At 35.9% G+C, this 16231-nt stretch overlaps 1 protein-coding gene across 2 annotated transcripts in view; it reads left to right on the top strand.

Annotated features, from left to right (window-relative positions):
• The window catches only part of NELL2 (neural EGFL like 2), a 368466-nt gene that overhangs the window by 152682 nt on the left and 199553 nt on the right, over positions 1–16231 (top strand). For both annotated transcript variants that reach the window (XM_009180559.4, XM_017945819.2), the window contains 2 exons: positions 2098–2200; positions 14222–14350. In XM_009180559.4, the coding sequence (XP_009178823.1) occupies positions 2098–2200; positions 14222–14350 (232 nt within the window). The remainder of the gene's footprint in view (positions 1–2097; positions 2201–14221; positions 14351–16231) is intronic.

Here is a 16231-nt window from a genome sequence, read left to right as displayed (position 1 = left end):
TGATGGATTTTCCTTTATCATCATCCCTACACCAATGCCATTGTAAGTGGAGTAAGTCCCACAATAGATAAAAGAATTGGAAGACAGAGAGAGATCTAGTAACTCCAAAATGAGAAAAGAGACTCAGAGAAGTTACTTCAAGGAGGGAGGAAAACTTCTGCCTGCTGCCTTCTAATAGTAATCTCTAACATTAAAATTTTGGCTCTAAATTTAAAAATCTTGAGGGCATTTGAAGTTTCTCATTTCTCTCTCTCTCTCTCTCTCTCTCTCTCTCTCTCTCTCTCTCTCTCTCTGTGTGTGTGTGTGTGTGTGTGTATGTGTATCCTATTCATTTTACCAGAATATGTCTCATAATACTGATAATTGTGGTTTAGAAATGTACTGGTATAATTGCCTATTGGATTTTAAATTTGCTATTATATAAGATTATTTGATTTTAAATAGGTTCAGTTAGAAGTCTGTATAGAGGCAACACAGCAGGTGCTCATAAATTTTAGATAAATGAGTGAATGTTACCTTTTATTTGCTGAAACAAAAGGCACCATTTTCTACCTTCTAATGCTGCACCCTGCAATAGAAATATGATGCAAGCCACAAACAGAATTTTTGTTGGACTATTTTTTTTTCTGTTTTCTCCCATATATCCAAAATATCATCATTTCAACATGTAATCAATGTTAAATTTATTGATAAAATATTGTACATTCTTTTGTTATACCAAGTCTTCAAATTCTCATGTGTACTTTGCAATTACAGTGTAAAAGAGCCACATGTAGCTAGTGACTACTGATTGGACAGCACAGCTCTATCAGATCATCATAAGCTTTTGTACTAAATTCTTCACTTTAAGGACTTCCACAGTTTCTTTTCCCTTCAAGGCCCTTAAAGCTCCTGTATTTACCTTGCTGCATAATTGACAGCTCTCTCACACAGCCATTTTCTGAGCTGTCAATTCTAGTCCCTGTTTGTTCTTCTATTGTCAGTTTTGTGGCTTTGAAAATATTGGCAGTCCTAGGGGTCTGTGACTTTAATAGTAACACAGAAAACACTGTGGTTTAGAAAACCAGATTACCGGAACTGATATTACTACTAAATCAAAAGAAGACTAGCATTTGACTCCACTGTATACATGCTTCCTGCCACTTTCCTGACAAGAGCTTATGATTTGGAGAAGGTCCTTTACATAAATGAGCCAGGAAAAGGCAGATATTGAAATGTGTACTTCTTCTATGAAAGCATTCCTTGCAGAAATTGTATCTACAAATCTAAGCTATTGACCAGTGGTTAAAATGGAAGCTTGCAAGTTCCAAGAGTTATTACTTATGTATTAGTTAGCATAATATAGCATAGTTAATGATCCTTGTTTTTAGGAGATTGGAGACCAACAGTATAGAAAACAAATGCTTGCTCCTAAGGCAGGAATACTTCAATTCTCAGAAGTGTATTTTGTGTTTTGGTTTCTCCTTGGGAAGTATTTAATATTTTTCACTGCAAGAATTATAATGATTTTACATTGATTTATTCCTTTATTCAAGAAATTTTTAAGTGCCAATTAGGTGCCTGAAAATATGCTAGACATTAATTTGCAAGAGACGTGAATCCTGCCTTCATTTTCCTTGTAGTTTTGTGGGAGATATCCAATATTTCTTACCAGAATCATCTGTGAGAATCTCCTTATAACAAAACTTTTTGAGAAAACTGAAATGTTTCGAAAGCTCAATTTTAATTTACTGTTTTTTCCAAAAACTGTTGATGTAAATCAAACTGTATTTTTGTCACAGTTGTCATCTGGGCTTGCAAATGTATTGTAAAACTAGCAAAATTTTCCAGGATTCCCCAGATGTTTGGCAAATTATAGACATGGCTGCAGTGTGGTAGTATCAGTGTGGCTGATTCCTATTCTAAAGACTTGCTTATTCTAAAGACTTTCCAGTTGGGATTTAATGTCATTTTGGGAGTGAGCCCATGATCTGTGCAGAGGTCCTCAGGACAAAAATTTCTTGATCTTAAAAGAGGCTTCTCAGTTGCTGGATCTGGAAACTTCTTAGCAAGTCCTAATGATACAATTTGAAGCACTTCTTTTCTGTTGTCTAACAGGACCAGACCATGAAACTTGTTGAGAGTTCAGGCTGTCCAGCTTTGGATTGTCCAGAGTCTCAACAGATTACCTTGTCTCACAGCTGTTGCAAAGTTTGTAAAGGTAAGACTTTTTTGAGAAGTAAGATTTGTGTGCAAGAGTTATTATAGTAGGCTAGTGCAACTGACATGAAGTAGAAATTCTCATAAGCAAATTATTTCCATAGACTAATAGTATTTCCCTATATGTTCTCCTAATTTGTCACAGATTGGCACAGTAGGTAGTCATGAAATATTTACTGAACTGAATTAAAACGGAACTGCTCCCATGCATTTCTGCAAGTTGTCTTGAACCTGTCTCAAGCTCTGGATCTCTAAATTTCTCTCTGTGTGCTGGTTCGGAGTGAGCACAGCTTTGCTAAAGAAAGTTACACAACAATATTGAGTTAGTTATTTTATTGTCAGTTACTGTTTCTTGGCAAGTGAGTTTTGTTTGTTTTTCATTTCTCCTCAGCTTCTTTTTATAACTTACCTAGAATATTTTTCATTATGACTACTTCAAATCCCTGTCTTCTCGATTCTACTCTCAATTCTCACCCATAGGTCTCTGAACTACTGAGAAGAGAGAGGCCATCAGACATATATTGTTTGTTCTGTGTTGCCTCTGATATGATAGAACTAGAACTAGTAATTAGAAGGGACTTTGATTATTAGTACAATATAATTAGAAGGGACTTCGATTATTAGTTCAAGATAAGAAAACACTAAAATTTGTGCTATTCAAAAATGCAATAGACCAGCCCAGGGGGCAGTGAATTTCCATCACTAAAGGTTTTTACACTAGGTATCTTATTATAGATTCATGTATTAAATTAAAGCATAGATTATACGAAACTCTTTAAGATCTTTGCCAGTCAGGAAATTGTATGTGCCTTCCTGTATTATATTGGAATTATATGCTTGTGAATCCATCTTCTACATTAGACAGTGTACCTTGTGGGCAGGGCTGAGTCTTTATGTTCACCTCTATATCCTTAAAACCTACTATGATACCTGGAATGTAGTTGGTACTTATAACTGATGTAATTGGTGCTGTATAACAAACTACCCCAAATAAGCTACAGTACTTATTTTAATAATAACCTTTATGTTGATGCAAAACACAGCTTAAATAGAAAAAGTAAGACAAAGAAACATTATGAAACATATGCTATTTTGTTTTCTTTTAACTTACTCTATTAAAAGTGGACATAGGATAGATCCTAGATCACCCACACCCATTTTTATTTATTTATTTATTTCCGTTTTTTTTTTTTTTTTCTTAATTATACTTTAAGTTCTGGGATACATGTGCAGAACGTGCAGGTTTGTTACATAGGTGTACATGTACCTGTTTGCTGCACCCATCAACACGTCATCTACATTAGGTATTTCTCCTAATGCTATCCCTCCCATAGCCCCCCACCCACTGACAGGCCCTGGTATATGATGTTCCCCTCCCTGTGTCCATGAGTTCTCGTTGTTCAACTCCCACTTAGAGAACATGCGGTGTTTGGTTTTCTGTTCTTGTGTTAGTTTGCTGAGAATGATGGTTTCCAGCTTCATCCATGTCCGTGCAAAGGATATGAACTCATCCTTTTTTATGGTTGCATAGCATTCCATGGTGTATATGTGCCCCATTTTCATTATTATTATTATTATTATTATTATTATTATACTTTGAGTTCTAGGGTACATGTGCACAACATGCAGGTTTGTTACATATGTACACATGTGTCATGTTGGTGTGCTGCACCTATTAACTCGTCATTTACATTAGGTATATCTCTTAATGCTATCCCTCCTCCCTCCCCCCTCCTCACAATAGGCCCCGGTGTGTGATGTTCCCCTTCCTGTGTCCAAGTGATCTCATTGTTCAATTCCCACCTATGAGTGAGAACATGCGGTGTTTGGTTTTCTGTTCTTGCGATAGTTTGCTGAGAATGATGGTTTCCAGCTGCATCCATGTCCCTACAAAGGACACAAACTCATTCTTTTTTTGGCTGCATAGTATTCCATGGTGTATATGTGCCACATTTTCTTAATCCAGTCTGCCACTGATGGACATTTGGTTGATTTGCTATTGTGAATAGTGCCGCAATAAACATAAGTGTGCATGTGTCTTTATAGCAGCATGATTTATAATCATTTGGGTATATCACCAATAATGGGATGGCTGGGTCAAATGGTATTTCTAGTTCTAGATCCTTCAGGAATTGCCACACTGTCTTCCACAATGGTTAAACTAGTTTACAGTCCCACCAACAGTGTAAAAGTGTTCCTATTTCTCCACATCCTCTCCAGCACCTGTTGCTTCCTGATTTTTTAATAATTGCCATTCTAACTGGTGTGAGATGGTATCTCATTGTGGTTTTGATTTGCATTTCTCTGATGGCCAGTGATGATGAGCATTTTTTCATGTGTCTGTTGGCTGTATGAATGTCTTCTTTTGAGAAGTGTCTGTTCATATCCTTTGCCCACTTTTTGGTGGAGTTGTTTGTTTGTTTTCTTGTAAATTTGTTTGAGTTCTTTACAGGTTCTGGATATTAGCCCCTTGTCAGATGAGTAGATTGCAAAAATTTTCTCCCATTCTGTAGGTTGCCTGTTCACTCTGATGGTAGTTTCTTTTGCTGTGCAGAAGCTCTTTAGTTTAATTAGATCCCATTTGTCAATTTTGGCTTTTGTTGCCATTGCTTTTGGTGTTTTAAACATGAAGTCCTTGCCCATGCCTATGTCCTGAATGGTATTACCTAGGTTTTCTTCTAGGGTTTTTAGGGTTTTAGGTCTAACATTTAAGTTTCTCATCCATCTTGAATTAATTTTCATATAAGGAGTAAGGAAGGGATCCAGTTTCAGCTTTCCAGTTATGGCTAACCAATTTTCCCAGCACCGTTTATTAACTAGGGAATCCTTTCCCCATTTCTTGTTTTTGTCAGGTTTGTCAAAGATCAGATGGCTGTAGATGTGTGGTATTATTTCTGAGGGCTCTGTTCTGTTCTATTGGTCTATATCTCTGTTTTGGTACCAGTACCATGCTGTTTTTGTTACTGTAACCTTGTAGTATAGTTTGAAGTCGGATAGCATGATGCCTCCAACTTTGTTCTTTTGGCTTAGGATTGTCTTGGCAATGCGGGCTCTTTTTTGGTTCCATATGAACTTTAAAGCAGTTTTTTTCCAATTCTGTGAAGAAACTCATTGGTAGCTTAATGGGGATGGCTTTGAATCTATAAATTACCTTGGGCAGTATGGCCATTTTCACAATGTTGATTCTTCCTATCCGTGAGCATGGAGTGTTCTTCCATTTGTGTCCTCTTTTATTTCACTGAGCAGTGGTTTGTAGTTCTCCTTGAAGAGGTCGTTTACATCCCTTGTAAGTTAGATTCCTAGGTATTTTATTCTCTTTGAAGCTATTGTGAATGGGAGTTCATTCATGATTTGGCTCTCTGTTTGTCTGCTACTGGTGTATAAGAATGCTTGTGATTTTTGCACATCGATTTTGTATCCTGAGAGTTTGCTGAAGTTGCTTATCAGCTGAAGGAGATTTTGGGCTTAGATGATGGGGTTTTCTAAATATACAATCATGTTATCTGCAAACAGGGACAATTTGACTTCTTCTTTTCCTAACTGAATACCCTTGATTTCTTTCTCTTGCCTGATTGCCCTAGCCAGAACTTCCAACACTATGTTGAATAGGAGTGGTGAGAGAGGGCATCCCTGTCTTGTGCCAGTTTTCAAAAGGAATGCTTCCAGTTTTTGCCCATTCAGTATGATATTGGCTGTGGGTTTGTCATAAATAGCTCTTATTGTTTTGAGATATGTTCCATCAATACCGAATTTATTGAGAGTTTTTAGCATGAAGGGCTTTTGAATTTTGTCAAAGGCCTTTTCTGCATCTATTAAGATAATCGTGTGGTTTTTGTCTTTGGTTCTGTTTATATGCTGGATTACATTTATTGATTTGTGTATGTTGAACCAGCCTTGCATCGCAGGGATGAAGCCCACTTGATCGTGGTGGATAAGCTTTTTGATGTGCTGCTGGATTCAGTTTGCCAGTATTTTATTGAGGATTTTTGCATCAGTGTTCATCAGGGATATTGGTCTAAAATTCTCTTTTTTTGTTGTGTCTCTGTCAGGCTTTGGTATCAGGATGATGCTGGCCTCGTAAAATGAGTTAAGGAGGATTCCCTCTTTTTCCATTCATTGGAATAGTTTCAGAAGGAATGGTACCAACTCCTCCTTGTACCTCTGGTAGAATTCGGCTGTGTATCTGTCTGGTCCTGGCCTTTTTTTGGTTGGTAGGCTATTAATTATTGCCTCCTTTTCAGAGCCTGCTGTTGGTCTATTCAGGGTTTCAACTTCTTCCTGGTTTAGTCTTGGGAGAGTGTAAGTGTCCAGGAAATTATCCATTTCTTATAGGTTTCTATTTTATTTGCGCAGAGGTGTTTATAGTATTCTCTGATGGTAGTTTGTATTTCTGTGGGGTCGGTGGTGATATCCCCTTTATCACTTTTTATTGCATCTATTTGATTCTTCTCTCTTTTCTTCTTTATTAGTTTTGCTAGCGGTCTATCAATTTTGTTGATGGTTTCAAAAAACCAGCTCCTGGATTCCTTGATTTTTTGGAGGGTTTTTTGTGTGTCTATCTCCTTCAGTTCTGCTCTGATCTTAGTTATTTCTTGCCTTCTGCTAGCTTTTGAATGTGTTTGCTCTTGCTTCTCTAGTTCTTTTAATCGTGATGTTATGGTGTCAATTTTAGATCTTTCCTGCTTTCTCTTGTGGGCATTTAGTGCTATAAATTTCCTTCTACACACTGCTTTAAATGTGTCCCAGAGATTCTGGTATGTTATATCTTTGTTCTCATTGGTTTCAAAGAACATCTTTATTTCTGCCTTCATTTTGTTATGTACCCAGTAGTCATTCAGGCGCAGCTTGTTCAGTTTCCATGTAGTTGAGCGGTTTTGATTGAGTTTCTTAGTCCTGAGTTCTAGTTTGATTGCACTGTGGTCTGAGAGACAGTTTGTTATAACTTCTGTTCTTTTCCATTTGCTGAGGAGTGCTTTACTTCCAATTATGTGGTCAATTTTGGAATAAGTGTGATGTGGTGCTGAGAAGAATGTATATTCTGTTGATTTTGGGTGGAGGGTTCTGTAGATGTCTATTAAGTCCACTTGGTGCAGAGTTGAGTTCAATTCCTGGATGTCCTTGTTATCTTTCTGACTCATTGATCTGTCTAATGTTGACAGTGGGGTGTTAAAGTCTCCTGGTATTATTGTGTGGGAGTCTATGTCTCTTTGTAAGTCTCTAAGGACTTGCTTTATGAATCTGGCTGCTCCTGTATTGGGTGCATATATATTTAGGATAGTTAACTCTTCCTGTTGAATTGATCCCTTTACCATTATGTAATGGCCTTCTTTGTCTCTTTTGATCTTTGATGGTTTAAAGTCTGTTTTATCAGAGACTAGTATTGCAACCCCTGTGTTTTTTTGTTTTCCATTTGCTTGGTACATCTTCCTCCATCCCTTTATTTTGAGCCTATGTATGTCTCTGCATGTGAGATGGGTCTCCTGAATACAGCAAACTGATGAGTCTTGACTCTTTATCCAATTTGCCAGTCTGTGTCTTTTAATTGGACCATTTAGTCCATTTACATTTAAGGTTAAGATTGTTATGTGTGAACTTGATCCTGTCATTATGATATTAGCTGTTTATTTTGCTCGTTAGTTGATGCAGTTTCTTCCTAGCATCAATGTCCACTCCCATTTTTATCAGGATGGTGCAGTTTGGTTTTGTTTTTAGTTTTTATGTTACTTTTCCATCCACTCAATTGGGAGTTTTTAAATCTCAGTTTGTGTGAGGCTCTTTAGGAATTACAAAATGGTTTAAGACGTGGTCTGCCCTTCAAGGAGCTTTCAGGGTAACTCTGCAGTAATGAGGAACACTTCTAAAAAGAACTATGATCACTTGGACATTTAATAAGGACCATAAGAGTTTTCATTCTCACAGTGCCTAAGTCAGTGCCTTATGCAAAGCATGTGTTTAATTTGATATGAATCAAGAATGCTCTTTGGATTTAGTCCTCCAGTTTGCAGCTTGACTAGAATGTCTTTGGCATCCAAACATAGGTAGGCTATAACAGTGTTTCTTAAACTTAAATATACATATGACTAACTTAGGCATCTTATTAAAATGCAGATTCTCATTCAGTAGGTCTGGGGTCAGGCCTAAGAATCTGAATTTCTACAGAAAAGCTCCTAGGTGATGCTAATGCTGTTGGCAAGCAGGACCACACTTTTAGTAGTTCACTATTGCTGCAAAAAATCTATCTATTGCTGTTCCAAATCTCAGTGGATTAAAGCAATAGTATTGTGGGTCAGGAATTCAGACAGGGCTTGGTAGGTGATTCTTGTGCTCCATGTGGTGTTAACTGGGGTCATTCAATGCTGTAGGGCTGGAAGCTGGGCTTGCCTGGTAAGTTCAGGATGGCCTCACTATATGTTGGTCACCTTGGTAGGAATGGTTAGAAGGCTGAGCACAGCTGGTGCTCCCTCCCTCTCTGCATAATCTAAGGACTTGTTCCCATGGTCTCTTCAGCAGGATAATCATCAAACTTCTTAAATAGTGGCTCAGGCCTTCAAAGACTAGGACTGGAACTGGCACCACATCACTTCTATCACACACAGTGGGGCAAAGCACTCACAGGCAGCCCACATTCAAGAGAAGGGGAAATAGACCTCACTATACGTAGGAGTGCTGCAAAATTGTGGCCACTTTTAAGAGCTGTCTTTAATGAACACTACAGGTGTCCAAGGGCTATACAGAAATTACAGAGATGAATAGCATAGAAGTTAGTCAAGGTTGGGTAGGATAAGATTTGGGTAAAAAGCTGAAATAGGGCCTTTATGATATCAAGAGAAACCTTAACCACATCTATTTCTTTTTAAGAGAGTCCTAATGTATTATGAAAAGCAAGTTAATACATGGAAAAGGCTAGTAAAATCGTGTTATATTTTAATTATTTACAGTTAAAAAATGTATTTACACAGAATACTTAAAAATATAATGATAGACTATACCATGACTAATACTTCCTCCACCTGAGATTCTGATATAACTGATATAAGAGGAGTGGGGCCTTGGCATTACTATTTTTAAAAAATCCCTAATAAATTATTCTTTGCAGCTAGGATTGTGAACCACTGGCTTAGATAATCTTCAAACTGAAATTGGACAGGTCGTCCCTTCTTGAAACATTTAGCACCATTTTTAGTAAAGATTGCATTAATTTCCGACTTCAAATATGTAAAATAAACATATGTTCTCCTGGCATTTTCTAACTTTCAAACTAAAAGAAGTCAAGTTTTCAAGGCTTAAATTTTTGGTCAACTCCTAAAGATACGTTGTGACAAATTCATTTGTAATAAAATTCACCTCCTGTTTCCAGGCCTGTTTGTATAGTGCTAAAGATGGTGTGTTCACATCTGAAAGAGTAAATTGTTGGACAACAGTTAGTAAATATTCACTTAGAGCAGAGCATGAGATGAAGTGTTGACCTTTTCATAGAGGCTCAGCCAGTGGTTGGAAACTAAGCTATACCCTGAAGTCAGGCTCCAAATCACTAGGCGCTAAATCAAATTCACCCAAGACTGTGTTCTAGGTACCCTGTAGCTAGCCGTCTTCTGTAGCAGCAGATCAGAAGAAATGTAGCAGAAAACTTTTCCACTTTTTTCGAATTAGAGAGCCCTTTCAAGGAAGCTTATAACAAATTACCACATGACAGAGATTCAGCGATTCAGCGAGGATTCTGATTTAGAAAGATACAGAAATAATGTGGATAACTTTTATATCCACAGTCCTTCTGGTTCTTCTCCTCGTCCTTGGTAACCACTTTGTCTGCCTGCAAGATCATTAAGCCTTATTCACTAGATGTCCATCCTTAATTTATTATTTACTTCATCTCGACTCATAATTATAAGCAATAGGGGCATCCATATGCAGAAGGCTGAGTTAGTGTCGGTTCTCCTCTCCCTGGGAAACTTCTGGATAACCCATAGTTTCCCATATTATTCAATTATCACCTTCATGATTCTGGCTATGTTTATATTACTAATACCATTATATAGTTAATTTTTAAATACTTCCTCTTAATCAACTCACTTTTAAAAGATTTAGTTTTATTCCTAAGTGGCGGTAGCCGTGAAATAATAGAATTATTTACTAGATTTGTGTATTTCTTATACACATTAAAAGAAATCCATTGGTGTTAGTATTTATCTATGTTCATCCATGTACATGAGATACACTTTGGGAAACACTAGGATAATCCATTATCTTGCAAACAATACCTAAATTAAGTTAGTATTCTTTCATGTACGAGTGATGGAACATCCCATTCAAGTGTCACTGCAAAAAATGGAATATGTAGGCCCAATAAACAGAGGGTAAATTGGCTTTAGGTGTAGCTTGATTCCACTCTCAAATCTCATCCCTTTGTCTTGATGCATCTCTCAGTTTATCTCCTGTAAGGTAGCTTTGTTTTCAGGCTCAATGTGTTCTCAGCTATACCCCTACATTTTTATGCTCATATCATTATGCCATTCAAGTAGGTGGAAGAAAAAGCTCAGCATTCTCGTAAACTGAATAAAAATCCCAGAATTGAGTTTCAGTGGTCTTCATTAGCTTGAAGTAGATAATATGCCCTGACCTGAAGAAATTATTGTGTCCAGGCCAGTGGACTGCATTGACTGGTGTGGCTGTATCCTGTGGAGGAGTAGAGTTCATTTTCTTTTAAGCATCTGGGCTGAAAGTAGGGGTGAGTGATTCTTCCACAGTATAACTAGGTTATTCTTTTTTTCCACAAAAAAAGAAATAGATGCCTTTAGGCAAAACCTATGAATATTCACCACAAAATTATTGTATACTCTTTCTCTTGATAATTATGTATTACCATTATATATATACTGTTCTTATTTACACATAATCTTTTGTATCCATCCTCCCCTACTTTTCCAGTTATACAGGAATGCATGTTTTTATTTTACCAAAAGGTCTACACTTGATAGAAGAACACAGAACTTTATGTAACTTTGTAAAGCTTGCAAAGGGATTAGAGAACATGATATCCTTGAAGTTAAAACCTAAAGAAGGAAATCAAAGAAAGGCTAGGTTGTATTAGATAATTGGTTCATCCATCTGTCTATAAGAAATATTTGAATTTTCTTTTATGGATCTCAACATATTTAATTTCAGCTTATTAGTAGTGCTCTAATAACTTTAGTTATTAACAAATAATATATTATTATGCTTTTACATAGATAATTTCATTTGAACCTCACATATTGCAAGGTAGTTATTATACTAATTTTTATAGGTGAGAAAAACTGAAGGCTTAGAAAGGTTAGTTAATGTACAGTTAGTAATTTACACAGCAAGTAAGTGGCAGAGATCAGATGTAAACTCGGGCCTGCCGACTCCAAAAGCCAAGCACATATGAATGGAAATGCAACTATGAAGATAATAGGATTATGTTACCAACCCATACTCTGGTTTGTTTAAAGCTATTCCCTATAGATCAGAAGCAACCTACTTGAAATCAAGTCTGAATTTTCCACCCATTAGTTGTTAGCCTTTTGACCCTAGCATTTTGCAAAATAACCAGTAGATTCAATCAACTCATCTGTTGGAAGAATGAATCAAAATAGCTGACATTGTTTATAGTAAATTGGAATTTGAATGACTGAAATTTTAATTTTTCAAGTATTTGTGTTTTAAAAAAACCCATATGGTAAAAAGCAAGGCACTTCCTAATTTTTACCTACAACAGTGAAAGTTGGATCACACTATCTTACAGTGAGAAAATTCTTGCAGCAATGAAACTCTACATAGTGTATGTATGCAAGATGTTTAATGCTGAGATGAGAGATCTCACCATTACTGAAACAGAACTGAAAATGGATGATAATAGAGGTGGCATATCGCATATGGCATAGATAATATTGAGCAGATTCCAAGATGGGAGAGGAGAAAATTCAACCAAGTGAAAAGCTGAAGGAAGGTTTTGAAAAAGAGATGTATGAGAAATGGTATCCATTCTTAGTCACAGTCCTCTGAAAGTTGTTTGAGACAGTACAGGTAAAAGTATGCAGAAATTTAACACTGTGTTAGAACTTTGTTTCTTAATACTCTGTGTATCTTAAGGGGTAGGCTATTTTTTAGTAACTTTGTTTTAATATAGAATAAATATAAAGTGGTTTTTGAAGCCTTTTTAGTTAGTTTGATGTTGTGCTGAGCTATTGGAATAGAGAGTAAAGATGACTTTTTAGCTGAAATTGTTCTCCCTCAGGCATTATGAAAAGACAGTGGAATACATTTGAAGAAATAGCATCTCAATTTAGCTATTTAAAGAAGAAGGAAATAAAAAGATCCTAGGAGAAAGCATTTTTAACTTTTGCTCTTCTTAAGAATTTTACTTGTAAATGTACAGCCTTAATCATGACAATTTAGATTGTGAAGACTCTTGTCAAAAGAAGCTAAGTTGCCAAGTATTTTAAATGCTGTTATTGACTATATTTTTCTGGACTTAATAAACCTATACTTTATTTTATTTTATTTTTGTAGAAATCACTGAGTCATTTGATTATTTTTCTACTGTTTTTTAATGGCATTATTACGTTTTTGGAACATTACTGTTCTTAAGGGTTATTAAGTTTTACCAATAATATTTTACTATACATCATAGTTGCATTAATAGGGAGTGTGTTTTAACTCTGGAATTATAATCAGAATGAAGACCAATTTGATTACAGATAAGATGAACCAATTTAGTACTTCCATCTATATGATTTTCGCAAGTAAAAGTCTTCTTGCCTATAGGTAGATCAGATTATTCTAAGATATATGAAATATACCTTTTTAGTCCTTTTTGTTGTTGTTGAGATGGAGTCTTACTCTTTTGCCCAGGCTGGATTGCAGCAGCGTGATCTTGGCTCACTAGAACCTCTGCCTCCTGGATTGAAGCAATTTTCCTTCCTCAGCCTCCAGAGTAGCTGGGATTACAGGCACCTGCCACCATGCCCAGCTAATTTTTGTATTTTTAGTACAGACAGGGTTTCACCATGTTGGCCGGGCTGGCCTCCACCTCCTGATCTCAAATGATCCATCTGCCTCAGCCTCCCAAAGTGCTGGGATTACAGGTGCGAACCACTATGCCCAGCCACCTTGTTTCTTTTTCTTTTTTTTTTAACATGGGCTAAAATAGTAATCCATTAGAAAGCGCAAAACTAGATAAATAACAAACATCAAGCAATTTAAAAATGGTTGAATGATATATAATTATGTAATTTCCATTAAATATGGATTCCAGTTTTGAAGACTTCATTTCAGCATCTTAGATGATCTTTGAACAAGGGATTCAGACCACAAAAAGAGATCTTGAGAAACTGCACGTGATTGATGTCACTGTTTATAAAATGTTCCATTTTTCTTTTCTCTCATAAAGACTCAGATATGTGAAATCTCTGTATTTCTCAAAATTTTTCTTCCTCTTTAGAGTGAACATACTTTGCCTTGCAGATTTCTAGAGAAAATTAGATTACAGTGATGTAATATTCATCTTTAACACATTTAGAAAGTTTTTTTTTTTTTTTTTGGATGCTAAGCTGTCTAATTTCTTAAATATGCAATAGGTGCATTTCATCTGATTTGGTTAGTTTTACCCACAGGTGTTGATAATGTTGAACCTCCAGTTACTAGATTATCTTCTCATTGTGTTACCTTCTATGTTGTAAATCTTTATTTTGAACCCTAATAATATTTCTTTTTTCAGATACTTGGAGGTTTATAATTAGAATATTAGAGACTAGATAGCATTTATAAAGTCAAAAACCAAAGAAGAAATAGAGTTAACTTGAAATAGAAATTAATTGAGTTAAACGTAAAGAAGAACTTTTTGGTATTCACAGCATGTGATTCTTCTGTAAATGTTGATGAAGATACTAATTTAAAAATTATTTAGCAAGTCATAGCTTCAAAATTAAAGAAAATATTAAGTAGGAAAATTTGCGTTGTCATAGTTTCATTTACCTTAATAAATTTCTTTTTTTTTCTGTAGGTTATGACTTTTGTTCTGAAAGGCATAACTGCATGGAGAATTCTGTCTGCAGAAATCTGAATGACAGGGCTGTTTGTAGCTGTCGAGATGGTTTTAGGGCTCTTCGAGAAGATAATGCCTACTGTGAAGGTAATCCTTGTAATGATGTGTAGCTCAGCTGTATAAATTTTCTAGGATTACTGCATGCAAAATTTATTAATTTCCCAGGTTGTCAAGTTGATGGTCCCATTAAAAGCGGTGAATTTAATTTGAAGCATATTAATCAGCTAAAAATAATTATCTTTCAAATTAAAGTTTTTCAGCTATCTGCTATATGTCAGACTAATAAGTTAATATGGCTGGTTTCTTGAATTAGAACAATTCTTCCACTGTGAAATTGCCTTCTTTTTTCATAATTAGATATTCAGATAGCTCACATATTGACATGATTACTGTGGCTTGCAGTTAGAATTGTAGTCAGAGTTTTCCAGACAGTGTTGTGTAACAAAGGCAATCACTTAACAGGAAGATAAAGTGCCTACTGCTATTTTTGTTTGCTACTCTAAGTAATCTGAGTGATTGTATTCATGCTCTGTAGTATTTAGTAAATAGTTTCAGTGGAGTAAATCATTTTCTAGTTACTTTTAAAAATCTTAACTAATACCCAAGATAGTTTATTCTCTCGTGGAAAGTGTCCACATACAGTGAGCAGACCCTTGACATTTTCAAATGCTCTGGCTTTGATTCTTCCTGAAGAAGTCCATGAGATGTGGTAATTTATTATTTCCCTGAGGTATGGATTTGAATCATTCCTATTAATTGTGTAACTAGCTAATGGGTTCTACAAACCAGAACATTGATTTGGAGGTGTTTGGGCATTCGGAGAAAGTTTTGGAGAGTTCTAAACTTACCCACTCAACATGTCAAGCATGTGCCATAGATCTGTGGAGATGGAAAACCTCAGGTATAAATACACAGGTTCTGTTTAGCTGCAGGATGATTTGTTGGCTCTTGGAAAACCAACTTCTGTTGTTTCCCTTAGCTTTAAATAGTTTTTTCTTTTTCTTAAAAATCTGTATTCATTTTTTAAATTGACCTTTGGATCAAAATATTTCTTTAAATGCTACTGATTCAGTCCTAAAGGGATCATTCCAGTTTTGCAGAAGAAAATAAATATGGCTTCCCTTCCCCATTCATAATGCAGATTTATTTAAAATTCCTCATCTTAAAAGATTTTACATAAAAATGGATTTTTACCCTTACGTAACATAGAGGTAAACTTTCTTAGGAAACTAATGTATTTTCATTATAATATTTGAGATTTCTAACATATAATAAGCCCCTTTGATATCGTTTATATGTATAACACGAAACTACATGATTCATGTGATATTTTGTTTTGAATTTTACTTATATGATTATTACTTTTTAAAAATTTTTGAGCTGCTTTTGATGCTATTAAGTATATTCAATCATGTAATAAATATTTAGTGAGCACCTACTGTGTCCTGAACATTTTTCTAGGCTTGGTGTAAAGTGGAGTAAATGGTGAACAAGACTTACAAATATCCTGTGCTCAGGAGCTTTACATTCTGGGGGTAAGACAGAGAATTACTGGGTGACCATAGAACTAGAGAAGACCATTTCGGGTAGTAAAAATTAATAGGAAGAAAATGAAACAGGATGATGCACTAAAGATTGGCTGGGGATTTATTCAGCGTGGTCAACCTCTGGGGCAGGGAGTGAGGGGAGAGTGGTGGTTAACCTGAGACTTGATGGTAAGAAAGGAAACAGCCATGTAATAATCTTGGATAGAACATTTCAACCAGAAGAATAAAAAGTGGGAATGAGCTTAGAATGCTCTAGGAACAAAATGAAGGAAAATGTAGTGGAGCAGACAAATCAAGGCAATCCTGTTGGAGAATTAGGCAGGGGCCAGGTAATGTAGGAAAGTTTGCAAGGATTTCAGAGTTGCATCAAGGAGGACAGTGATATGCTCAGCCTTGTATTGAAAAGGATAGTTCTGGCTCC

Source organism: Papio anubis, chromosome 9 (genome assembly GCF_008728515.1).
Source record: "Papio anubis isolate 15944 chromosome 9, Panubis1.0, whole genome shotgun sequence".
NCBI classification, from domain to species: Eukaryota; Metazoa; Chordata; class Mammalia; order Primates; family Cercopithecidae; genus Papio; species Papio anubis.
This window is presented reverse-complemented; position numbering and strand designations above follow the sequence as displayed.